Below are 11,939 nucleotides of genomic sequence, written 5' to 3' on the forward strand. Positions count from 1 at the left end.
AGAAATATGCACATGTACTTTATGTGTTTATTTTTGTTTGTGTATCTGCGTGTGTCTACGTGTGTATGTGATTGTATGTTTGTATTGTAACTGTATATTGGAATATGTTCGAATACCTTTTTGAATTGTTAAGTGTCCTTGGTTATACTGTATTGAAAGACTATAAAATGTATTGTTATCATTATTAATGTGACAAAATATGTGTTTTTTGTCCTTACAGGAAATAAAAAGTACATGTTTTATTTACTGCCGTCTTGTTACTGCATCATTTGATGAACGCACAAAAATGTATGTAGATATAGATATAGATCTTTCTCTATACACACACACACACACACAAATATGTGTGTGTGTGTGTGCATTATTTTAAAGGTGCGTAAAGCAAATCGAGATTCCAAGATGTTATCGACGAATGCAGATTTTTTTTAACACAGAGAGAAACAGCTAGCATCTCTGGAAAAGTCAAGTTCACTGCATCATTTGATATCAGCGCCAACTCACTGTGATGCACGGAGAAGAAATTTAGTCAGAAACTGTGCCTGTAGACCTCTAAACATTTTGAAAATATGGCATATTCTTGCTGGTGTGAAATCAAATCTGGGATAGGTTGTGTCCGCAAAGGAAGCACTGTAGGGTGCTTTGCCAAATGGATAAAAGGTTAAGTGATTAGCTGTGTTTATATGTGTGCATTGCGCTTTTATTGTCGGACCCAGCAATTCTTTTTCACCAAATTTACCAAAATATGATAACCATTTCATCTATTCCATCTGTGATTTAATTGAATTCTGCCCTGCCACCATTTCTATACTGACAGGTCCCCATAGTTTTAAGGGGATGTAAATGAAGCTAATTTAACAGATCAACAACAACACTCACAGCTTATACAGAAAGATGCTGGTGTGAATGATATATATGGATGTGCTGTTGATGGAGGCTTTCACACCTTCACAAGAGAACAGAAGCTACATCAGTTTAGAGCTCTACACTTCTGTGCCCCTGCCGTCAACACTGAGCTATTGTTAGTCAAGACAACTATGGAAATAAGTTTGGTGTGTGGATCCCATTTGTGGGTGAGCTCATTCCTTAACATGCTCAAACAACACCACAAAAACCATCAATCTTCTGAAGCAGCTATCCGCTCAGCAATTGATAGAAAGGGAAAAAAAATCCAACCATGCAGAGAGTATGTTTGGCTTCCACACTCCAATTCTGTCCTCATTTACCAAGACAGCTGTTCTAAATCAAGTTCAAGGTTTCAACAACCTGCATCTTGACAGGCTTTTCCAAGAAACAGCCAAACCCTTAATTTTACAAATAAAAATACAGGATTCAATGGAAACATGCAGCAATGCGACAGCTTGAGATGCTAAAAGCCACACTGCATTGTTTAATTTACCAAACATGCTTTAACTCTCATTTCACCACATAAGAGACGGTTCTCAATCCATTTTCTTTTATCTGACATACATATCTGAGGATTTTTTATGAAAGGGAGGAAAACACACGTTCTGTACTGTGCCTCACAAATAACAGTGATTAGAAGCAAGCGTTGGTGCGTGCTGACATCATAGGCGCCGCCCTTGTCTGCACAGTTGCGGCTGTAGAACAGAAGATAGGCACTGCCTTGTTACGGCAGCTACATTCACAGTCTCAAACAAGACACCACATAAACGACACAAACACTGACTCCACACCTCGTCCTTGTACATTAAAATATTGAAAATAAACTTACTAAAAAAATGATAAAGAACAATAGGTTTATACTGCACATACAGCAGTTTCAATTATTGCATCTTAAACAGTCTGATGACAGTTGGTAGGAAGGACTTCCTGCACAGTTCGGTCCTCTACCTTGGCACGATCAGCCTGTGACTTAAGGTGTTCTGTTCATTCACGGTGTATAAATTGTTTTGAGCATCATGCAATGACTTTTCTCTCTATCGGAATTTGATTTATTTAGTCTTGCAACATTTTGGAAGTGAAAAAGAGATGCACGATTAAGTTATGTACCCGTGTTCGTGTTAGTAAAGGGATAACTGGACCTGAGATGACCGATGACAGTTTATACAGAAAGATTACAGCCAAAAGTGCATGGAAAGATGCTGCTATGATGCAACCTCTACACTGAAATTCACATGGCAGCAATAAGCTTAACTTGTTTGCCCAGGGTTTGACGATAAGGGACATTAATTTACCGTACATGATATGATGCACCACAACTTTGAAACTTTGTGTTTTTGTACAATTTCAAATGGGTTTAGACAAAGACTGTTGTGAGTGACATGCACTAGGTGATTTGTATTAGCGTCACACCCGGTCCGCTTTGAAACAGTTTTGATTTGCCAAGATACATAATATACACAAACTCAACATCTAAAAATCTTTTATTCTGCTCAAGTGCATTCAAAGTAAAACAGCAAGCTTATATAAATGTAGTTAGGAAGGAGCAAGTGCAAAAAGTTGTCAGAAAATAATGTCTGACAACTTTTAAGCATTCTGCACTTTGATTTTACAAGGTATTATTATATTTAAAAAAAAAACATGATTGCAGAAAAATCTAAATCCTTGCGTCTTCATGTAACTTTTATTTTCTACAGCACAGACAACATCAGCATGCCTATAGCTGCCGGTTACAGCCGGTTTTACTTCAGCCATCATCTTTTATTCAGATCAACAGAAGGCAACTCATATACTGTAATAATGGATTTAATCAGATGTGAAGTGGGGCCCACAGTTCCGCAATTAAGCACATTTATACAGCTTTGACAAAAAAAAATGGTAAACAAACCGCGGAGTACCAGACTGCTATCAAAGTGTAACAGGCTAGCAGAGTTGGTTTTACAGCTGCAACCTGGAACAGGAATAATGTTGTTCTATTAGATCCGAGACTCTCGTAAACTGCCCTGTCAGAGTCGTAATAAAATAAAGCACCAGCTTAAGTGCTGTTATTTTCAGACTACCCCTCTGGGTATTGATACATTATGAATATGGCTTCTGTACGCATACTTCAGTTGAAGAAGGGTAAATAAGTACCATCCCAGCGAAGCATAACTTAATGACAATGTTAGCGGGAGTTCTCTCAACATCGGAGGACACCACATCAAGAATTAGCCGTGAGAGCATTGTAAATTGGTTACACTTTCACCGACTTGTGATGGCGTGTAAGGCTAAGCACGCAGTTAAAAGTGGCCCTGGTTTGTGCAGCCATCTTGGCAGTGAGCACTTGCTGTGTTGGCAGGTGGGGAGAGGGTTTGTGTGTGTCACGTCACTTTCAGCTCATCTGTCAATGTAGTGGATTATTTCTTGAGAGAGCAGAATTGGCTGCCCGGAATCAGGCCGTCATCAATCTTCAGCCGCACAAGCAGGACGCAAGGGAGGTTGAGTGAAGCACAGAATCACGGGGAAGGAGAGCAGTGCCGCTTCCTGAGCAGGTGACGAAGCAGCCAGGCAACTCGTTACTCAATCTCCGCCTTGCTAGTGACTATACCGATTTGTCACTGAAACATTTGGAGAGAAAAAAAATGTCATCTTGAACTTTTTGTGGGGTATGCACTGTCAGTTCACTGTTGCAGGAGGAAGATAAGCTGATTTCTTGAACAAGATGGAGGATTATATAGCTCAACATGACCTTTGTGTCTCCGTGTCTTTGGTTTCTCAGGTTCTGTAGAACTCTTTCAGACATTTACTTGGGCTAATTATTTCAAAATAGGTATCATTATTTAAAGCCACAAACTCTTCTTGCTGTTCGATGAAGCTTATTACTGTCAAGGGACAAGAGAGTAGTAGAGATTTCCAAATTGCACAGTGCAGGAACAATGCCCTCCTCCAGCTTGTCATCAACTAATCTTACTGATCAATAATCCTCGCAAATGGATGGCACGTGAGTCAGTCAAGATAAAACATTTTTTGTGCATCAGTTTGCCACAAGAGACATTTTGAATCCTAATAATAAAACCATTGTAAAACTGAATTCCCCGTATGACAGACAGTATATCATACATGCTTTCATCATCTTTCCGACATCATTTGATGAAAGAGAAGCAGCAAACGCATGAAAGCCGATGGATTTTATAAGAAGACGTCTGTTTTTACCACTTCCTACGTAGCTGTATCTATTTATATGTGAAGGTTCTGGCCTCAATGAAACCAGAGAGCTTCTCAAATTATAAAATCAATTCTAATTCAAATATTCATCATAGCATTTCAATTCTGAGAAAGCACTTCTGGTTAGATCAGTTAACGCCACACCACGGCTGAGTAAGATTGATGTCAGCTTAATCCTCTTAAAAAAACATGATATACAGTAAATTGTACAGTTGCTGGGCAGCAGAGAGAAATGGAGTTGTTTTTCTGAGCACCCAGTTTGTGATAGACCACTGTCCCTGGGAGGCCTGCTGATTATGATTTAAGAAATGTATCATAACATACCCTGCGATTATGGTTGTCAGCCCCAGTTGTGCTACTTTCCATCACAGTTTGTTGATATGAAATCTTCACTTAAAAACATGAAACCCCTCACGATTACCTCCTGGTGATATGATCCAGAATCGACTAAATCAGTCTAATGTGGCTTAAAAAGATCAAATCAACAGAGTGGGTGTTTGTGGTCCATCTGTGCTGCGTGAGCCTGCTGCCTCTCACATGTGTCCTGAACGCAGCACCAGTATCCCCAGAGGACCCATGAAAATGCCACATCATAATGGCCACAGTGAAGAAAGGGTGTGTAAATGTGCAAGCGTGTACATTTGTCTGTCAAAGCAAATCTGGCTGACAGGGAACCTTCCAGAGAACAAGTAGCCAATGTCCGCCTCATCTATCCTGGATGACTCGTCTAGAGGTACGACGAAGTTGGCAGTTGGTTGGAGGGGGAAGACTCTTATCCCATCCCACCGCCCCCTCCCCACCTCCTCCCCCTTGGGACCACTGTATTATTCAAAAGACACTTAGTGAGCCTTGCACTTCCTTGTACATCTTTGGCACCAAGCTCGACTTGCCGACCAGTCACAAAAAAAAAGGAAAGAAAAGAAACAGAAAAACTGAAAGCCAGCTTTTAAAAATTCATTCCAAGCTCTGTGTCGCTCATCCGTCACCCTCTTGTTCCAATTAACAGCACCAGGATACTTTGAGAACTTTCTATTGCACAGATTTTTATGTGTCAGCTGTTTCACAGCAAAAGTAAGCCAACTCTCTGACATGCTGCTTAAAGTCACCAGTGTTCCAACACGAGAATGGAGATGCTGGATTTTTATTCTGTTTTGTGCTCGCAATGCAACGCCTGGAGAGAACCAGGCAGAAGATAGCATCTGTTTTACAGGCGCTCGGCTTCTGGAGAGAGCTCTTCTCAGTGTGAGGGTTCAGCACGGGAGTCACACTCATTGTTAAAAGCTTAAAGAAAGCCTTTACTTTCCTCTAAAAACATTCCTTCCCCTGTAACACTCCCCTCGTAAACCATAAGCATCGCTGGTAAGCTTTTTCATAATCACAGAATTAAATCCGCCTCAGCTTCCATCTTCCCCTTTTGCCCCTGCGGTGCAGAAGGCGTCGGGCTTAATTGCCAAAGGTTTCCAGAGCAAAAGAGAGAAACATAATTGTCATTTCCATCTAAGCCACATTGATCAAAGCTCCCTTGGCTACTAGCGCAGTAATGGGGTTTTTTGCCTACAGCTTGTCGTAACAGTCTGCCAACAAGATTCAGGGTGCAGTCGTCAAGAATTTCTCATCCCACATAGAAATCATCTCAGCTAACTGGGCTTCTATGTTTAGACTTAGACAGACGCAAGTGGCCCACATCAACGTCTGACAACCACAGTCACTCCATAAATAGCCCCAAATGTATGTGACTATTTAGCTTAATATGTAAATATAGCACACATTAGAGGCACAATAAGTCATCATCCCCTACAATCACAGTGAATCATCATGTTACACTCTAGGACTGAGGCAAATCATCCAGACACACTGCAGCAGTTTCATACTGTTTCTTAAAAAAAAAGCCAGAGTTGAGAACTGCTATCCCATGGGGGGGGCAACGTCTCGCACTGTAACACTGTGCCTTGAAGCTGAAATTTGACAAAGATGCACACATACCCATGGTGAGAATGTCTGTGCGGCCTGGCCGGGCCACATGGTGCTGCTGAATGGTCTGGTAGAGTGTGGCCTGGCACAACAGCAGGAAGCCGAGGCTAATCCACATGGCCAACAACCAGGACATGGTGAGGCTGGGCCGGGTCTGTGAGACAGCACAGGAGGGGCGGGTGGGGGGCATGACAGTGAGACATGAAAAGAGGGTTATTTAAGGTGCCACACAAAAGAATCAATTCCCACATAGTTTCTGATACGAGGCATTTGAAGTTCTGGTAGTATTTTTATCACAGCATAAAAAAGAAAAAGAAAACAAGAGGCTTGAATGAAAACTTTGCTCACAAGAAAATGTTTAAATACTGAAAAGGTGTGGACCACAAAAACTCTCTCATGTGGCAGAAATATAACATGACCAGCTCGTCATAATTTCATAACTAAGTGTGGGGTGTCTATTAGGATTATTACAGTTCAGTTAACAGCAGCAACAATACTGCCACCATGAGTGCAAACAACTTTCGTTGTGCCCTTTGACACCAGTGAGGTTAATACGGATTTGCTCCCCCATGCAAGGACGCCACACTCTCTGCATAATTACTGGAGACAATTCAGGAAAGAAAAACAGTAACAGTGAGAGGACCAGACTGCATTCCTGGGCAGGTTTTAAAACCTACTCAATGTGTCAAAGCAACGTATCTCAGAATTTGCTTCCTTACCTGTGAAATCTGAGGAAACCTGCGACAATGATGTGGTTTTTGCAGTTAATCAACATCTACATTAGTTTCTCGTTGACCTAAAGGCCTCTGCAGTTTGCATATCACTCCAACAGGAAAGGAAATAATGTGTGATGCTGCTTAGACTAGAGCTGAGCATTTAAGACGGTTCACCCTGTCAGTCTTAATCGCTGGCTCACCTCCCTGTATAGTTTCACACTCCCTGACTGGCACATGTCAGGTGGTTCAAGAGGGTAGCAACACCTTTTTCCTTCCTCATCTTCAGTACGGTGATTCTACAGAGGTGAGTTCTGAGGCCTCTATTTGCACCAGAGTGACTACAAATGACTCCATGTCATTATCCGATCGTATAACCGTGATTTTCGGTAACAACAGCAAGAAGGCTCAGCGAGTGAGACTACTCGAGAAATAACAACAATTTTCTCAGAAATGTTAATAGGACAAAGAAGATGAGTGCTGTTTTTAAGACGAAAAAGCACTGAGGACGTGACCTGGGTCAAGCAAATTGGCTGCCTTGCGGAAACACTCAAAATTGTCTCTATCATCTCTGACAGATGAACTTTCACCAGATAAAATGTCTAAGCACGTATTGTAACGGCTCGGTGTTAGAACAGCTCATACCACGGGGCGGTTTGAGGCAAACAGAACGTACCATCGACTAAACCACACTCTACTCCAGGCGTGTCTGTCCAGAGACCCCAGTTACCAAACAATGGCCTCTTCACTGTGTTGCAGTCAGAAATGTTTCGCTGCCTGAGGGCCAGTACAAACCCTGAGAGTCCATCCGCATCTTGAATGAAGACAATGCCTGAGACCACAACAGCCGTGCGCCCTGCATATCACATCAGGCATTTCCTAAACTAACAGTTAGCCACCAGACTTTATACCACCAGACAGAGGTACTTTGGCTTCAGATTTTAAGGAGTCTGCAGGAAGAAAGTTGTTGAAGAGAAATATGCAGCAGAGAGCAGATGCACAAATTGATTCAAGATGAAATGCACAGGGTGGAAAGCGTAGAGTGAGTCCGTCCAAACTGAACGTCATCTGTTGTTTGGAAATATTTCCCATTTAAGCTGAGGGATGTTGAGCATGAACCAGGGAGTGTAAAATAATAGCGTCAGAACAAATCAAATGCAAAAATGAAATGCAAAAAAGATTGCAGTTGACTTGTGTCTAAGACAAACAACACAAGCGTTTGAACGTCAAGAAGGAGAACGTCACTGACGTTAGCTCCCGTGTCCCCGTCCTTGACCAATATCACCGAAAACACAACGGCACCCCATTTCCATTTTGTATAACAATACAGTGGCGAAAGAAGAGCTCTATTCAAACTTGAAAAGTGAAATCAAATATTTTTGTCTATAAAATCAGTTATTATTGTGATGGTCAATGTTATTTTCAAAAGTAAACACAAGTACTATTTCGAGCACAAAGTCTGTGTATGTCTGTATGAACAGTCAGCACTTTTACTATACCTTAAATTTATATATTTATTTACTTATGTATCCAGCACAGTAAAACTGGTTTTAAAAAAATTCCCTCAGCACACACCATGGACCTGCTACTAGCTATCGTGACATTCAGCTTGATCTACTATCAATTAGATATTTTACGCTGGTCAGCCAAAGCACTAAAACCACTGACAGGTTTTGTGTAGAGTATAATACAACAGCCCCGCAATAAATACCTTTCACTGTGCAAATTTTTATTGAACCTTTTTTGAGAGACGTTTAAATCACTTTCATTCATTTCGGAGCCCGTAATATATGGTGCGCTTCCACAGTACTGGCTCATGCTGGGACCTGTTCCTGATTTTTTTATTTTTTTCAGCAAATGGGGTGGACGAAATATGAGACATCAGTAAAACCTCAGTGTTGTACTACAAGTGACAAATGTGTTTTTCTTTATTTTTTTAATATCCTAATGGTTGACTTTAGGTTTTAAAGATCTTGCAGATGTGTTCAGCGACTGCCTTATGGCTGATGAGGGCCAACATATGGAGACACGCCTAAGCTCTCATTAAATAATGAAACTCTCCTCCTTTCCAGGTGTTATTAGTGCCTCACTCCATCCAGTGGGAAATTTAAAAACCAAACTGTGGTGTATTGAGATTCCCTGGCTACACTTTCAAAACCGTACCCACTTAGATCCTGTTAAGTGAGACTGTTGACAGCTGTTCAGAAAAATTAGCAAACCTGCATTTTTATCTTCAGTTTCCCCTTTTTGAAAGTGTCTCTGTTTTACATTTGTCACTGCCTTTCAGTTATTCTGATGTATAATGTAACAATCTTGTACTCCTTTAATGTCTGATTCTATATCTTCTTACACAAAAGAATATATAAGAGCCCCAGGGAGCTTCCATTTGAACTTCAAACCAAAGGATCTCACTTTTGAATAGAGTTTAAGACAGATATAGAAACAGGGACAATATAAGTCCAGGAAAAACAAAAACAAAAAAACGCCTGACGTAACAAGAGGCTCAATTATTTCCATAAAGTAGAAAACGGCATTGCTTTGGTTGTTTGTCCAATCTAGATTTCTTTGTGTTTTGATCTGGAGCTGAGATTAAAGTCATTAGTTTTCTAAATGTCTCTCGTGCATTCTGTGCCCTCCGTGACATTGAAGCTGCTTAAAATTCAGTGAAAATTAAGCATATAATTATTAACAGCACATTGTAAATCCCCACCCCTGCACTAAATCCCCCGCTAATCCGCGGTGTGGTGGAAATGTCTGGTCCCGTGGGGATGCTTGCTTCTTCTTCTTTTTTTTTTCCAGCCACACGGTGTTTTATCTTTTTCGAGCTGCTTTCATATTCAAACGAATCAGTATCGCTTGAATACTTAAGACTCTGAGCTCCACCCGTGTTATTGTAAAGCAAGCTTGTCTACAATCAAATCTGCTCCTCACCGGGAGCTGCAGTAAAAACCGACACGCACGTTTTGAAGGAACTTGAGCAGAAAGAAAGCAACATTCAAGAAAAACAAAAAACAAAAAAAAAACAAACCCAAAACCCAAACTCTTACATTCACCGTCTCTCGGTATCGATCTCATTATCTCAGAGTGAGCAGCACTCTTCTTATATTTTCACCGCAAGAAAAATAAAGACATTTTTTTTTTTTTTAAAAAGGCAGTTTAATTAGTTTCGTTATCTCACCTAGGCGAGAGGACAGCTTTTGTTTACAGAGCGTCATTGTTAAATCCAGCATGAGGGAGCCGAGGGGAAGAACCAGCAGTCACACCTGCAGGCGCTGAGCCTGCGATGCTCCTGCAACATTGATGTTTAAATCAATTAGGCTGCTTTGGTTTCTTTCTTTCCGATTGTCTTCTGTGGAGACAAGTTTAGCAGTAACCCAGCAAAAACTACGTGTGTTGCTGAGCTGAACTTTTTGGCTTTATATTAAAAGCAGTACTGTTATAATACTCATATCCGTGTTCGAGTATTTGTAAGAGAAATGAAACCTGCTTAAAAGTAAAGCCAAATTGTTGAAAGTCTTTTTTTTCCTCATCTGATTTCATTCATCCCAGTTATGACAAGGCTCTCCAGGAGGGATTTTGTGGGAACTAACCCCACCCATCCCATCCTGTCCTCAGTTACCAGAGGTGTCTCTAGAAAGTCCCACACCCTCACCTGAGCAGTGTCTTCAGGAAGAAAAAAGCCCAGCAGACTCACTCCTCTCTCTTAGATTCCTCCATATTTTGAAGTCAGGAATCCCTGCCTGAAATTCCAGCACTAGATCAGCTGAACACCCACAAAAAGGGGCCAAAAATGTTGCTCTTTTCCTCGATAATCCTGCCTCTGGACCGCAGCTGTTCAGTCAGTTCCTTTGAAAGCCCTGGCAAAACAAACAGTGACCAAAAGACTCAGAGGAGTGTGTCACAAACTGGCCAGGGTTTGAGGGCTGGGAAGCTGATCATGTCAAAGCTGTAGCAGCGTCATGCGTGCAGATTTCTTTTCCTGTCTTTACCCTCAGTCTCCTCTCCGTCAGTAGAGCTCCTATGTCTTGATGACAGGGCGCTAATTTACCCCCCTCACTTGCCGTCTCCTCCTCACGCTCGCAGCAGAAGGCTCGAGCGGAATGACTGCTCTGTCTGCTCTTGGCTGCGTCCCCCCATTGAGAAGCTGTGCGAGAGTGTGAGCCTAATGTGAGTCCTCTCTCCAGCGCACTAAGTAGAGTGTCTGTGTCAGAGAGGCAGAGAGAGCGTGTGTATTACAATGTAGCCCAGCTGGAAAGAGAGAGAGAGCTGCGAGAGAGTCGGATCACATGTCTTAAAGCAAGACTGCCCACTCCTGCATCAAGACTTCATCAGCAAATGAAGCGTGCTTTATTAACCCACCCTTCTTTACATCCCAGCCTCCCGTCCAGGATGTCAAGAGACACACGTGTATAGCCTTCAGCTCAGTTTCTTTGTGTGGACATGTGTATGAGAGGGTGTGTGGGTGTGGGTGTGGGGGGGGGGGGGGGGTTTGACAGTCATCACTCTCCATTATATGATGGGTGAGTGTGAAATATGCTGGAAGCACAGGACTTTTAATAGAAAGAAGAGTGGCTCATCAAAGCTCTGGAATCCTCAATGAGAGCTGGCAGGGATCTTTCTACCTGTTTTTGCGGTGTTGATTTATTTTATAGTCAACCCCCTTTTTGGATCATTCCCACCTCAGTAACGGAGACATCTGCAGCAAAAAGCAAGAAAGAGCCTGTGACCGAGAGACGTCCACACTCTTTAGTGTGGGTGTATGCATGTGTGTTTCCACTGTGCCTGAGTCAGGCAGGTGAGCGCAACCAGCCTTATTTGTGGGGAGTATGATTTTCTTCCATACGGAGGAGTGCTCCTTTAACTCAGTGCGCTTTTAACCAGACATTTACAGAATATGCAGATGCCACACACCTGCCACAGCTGACTCACTCACAGACTGACACTGACACACAGAAAAAGAAGCAACTCACAGAAGAGTCAGAGAGCTGTAGTGCAAAATATCCTGATTGGCTACCAGGTCATAGCGGGCAGCATCTATGAGGTGCTTAATAAGCGCTCCGGTCGCTGGTCACTGCGCAGTGGCACAGGGCATCCTGGACAACCTCTGCTTCTTCTTTCAACGACATAGTGGGATTTGACAGCCAGCTGTGC

At 42.1% G+C, this 11,939-nt stretch overlaps 1 protein-coding gene across 3 annotated transcripts in view; it reads right to left on the reverse strand.

Moving 5' to 3' along the window:
• The window catches only part of tafa1b (TAFA chemokine like family member 1b), a 125,100-nt gene extending 114,079 nt beyond the window's left edge, over nt 1-11,021 (reverse strand). For all 3 annotated transcript variants that reach the window (XR_015112056.1, XR_015112057.1, XM_086198655.1), the window contains exons 1-2: nt 10,441-11,021; nt 6,088-6,229 (exon numbers count right to left, since the gene is read on the reverse strand). Coding sequence is in view for 1 of the 3 variants with exons in the window: in XM_086198655.1 (XP_086054781.1) it covers nt 6,088-6,211 (124 nt within the window). In the remaining 2 variants the exon portion in view is untranslated. The remainder of the gene's footprint in view (nt 1-6,087; nt 6,230-10,440) is intronic.
• Nucleotides 11,022-11,939: the final 918 nt, after the last annotated feature.

The sequence above is a fragment of the Aulostomus chinensis genome, chromosome 3 (genome assembly GCF_037954235.1).
Source record: "Aulostomus chinensis isolate RoL2024-O1b breed Wild chromosome 3, RoL_Achi_v1.0, whole genome shotgun sequence".
Taxonomy (NCBI): domain Eukaryota; kingdom Metazoa; phylum Chordata; class Actinopteri; order Syngnathiformes; family Aulostomidae; genus Aulostomus; species Aulostomus chinensis.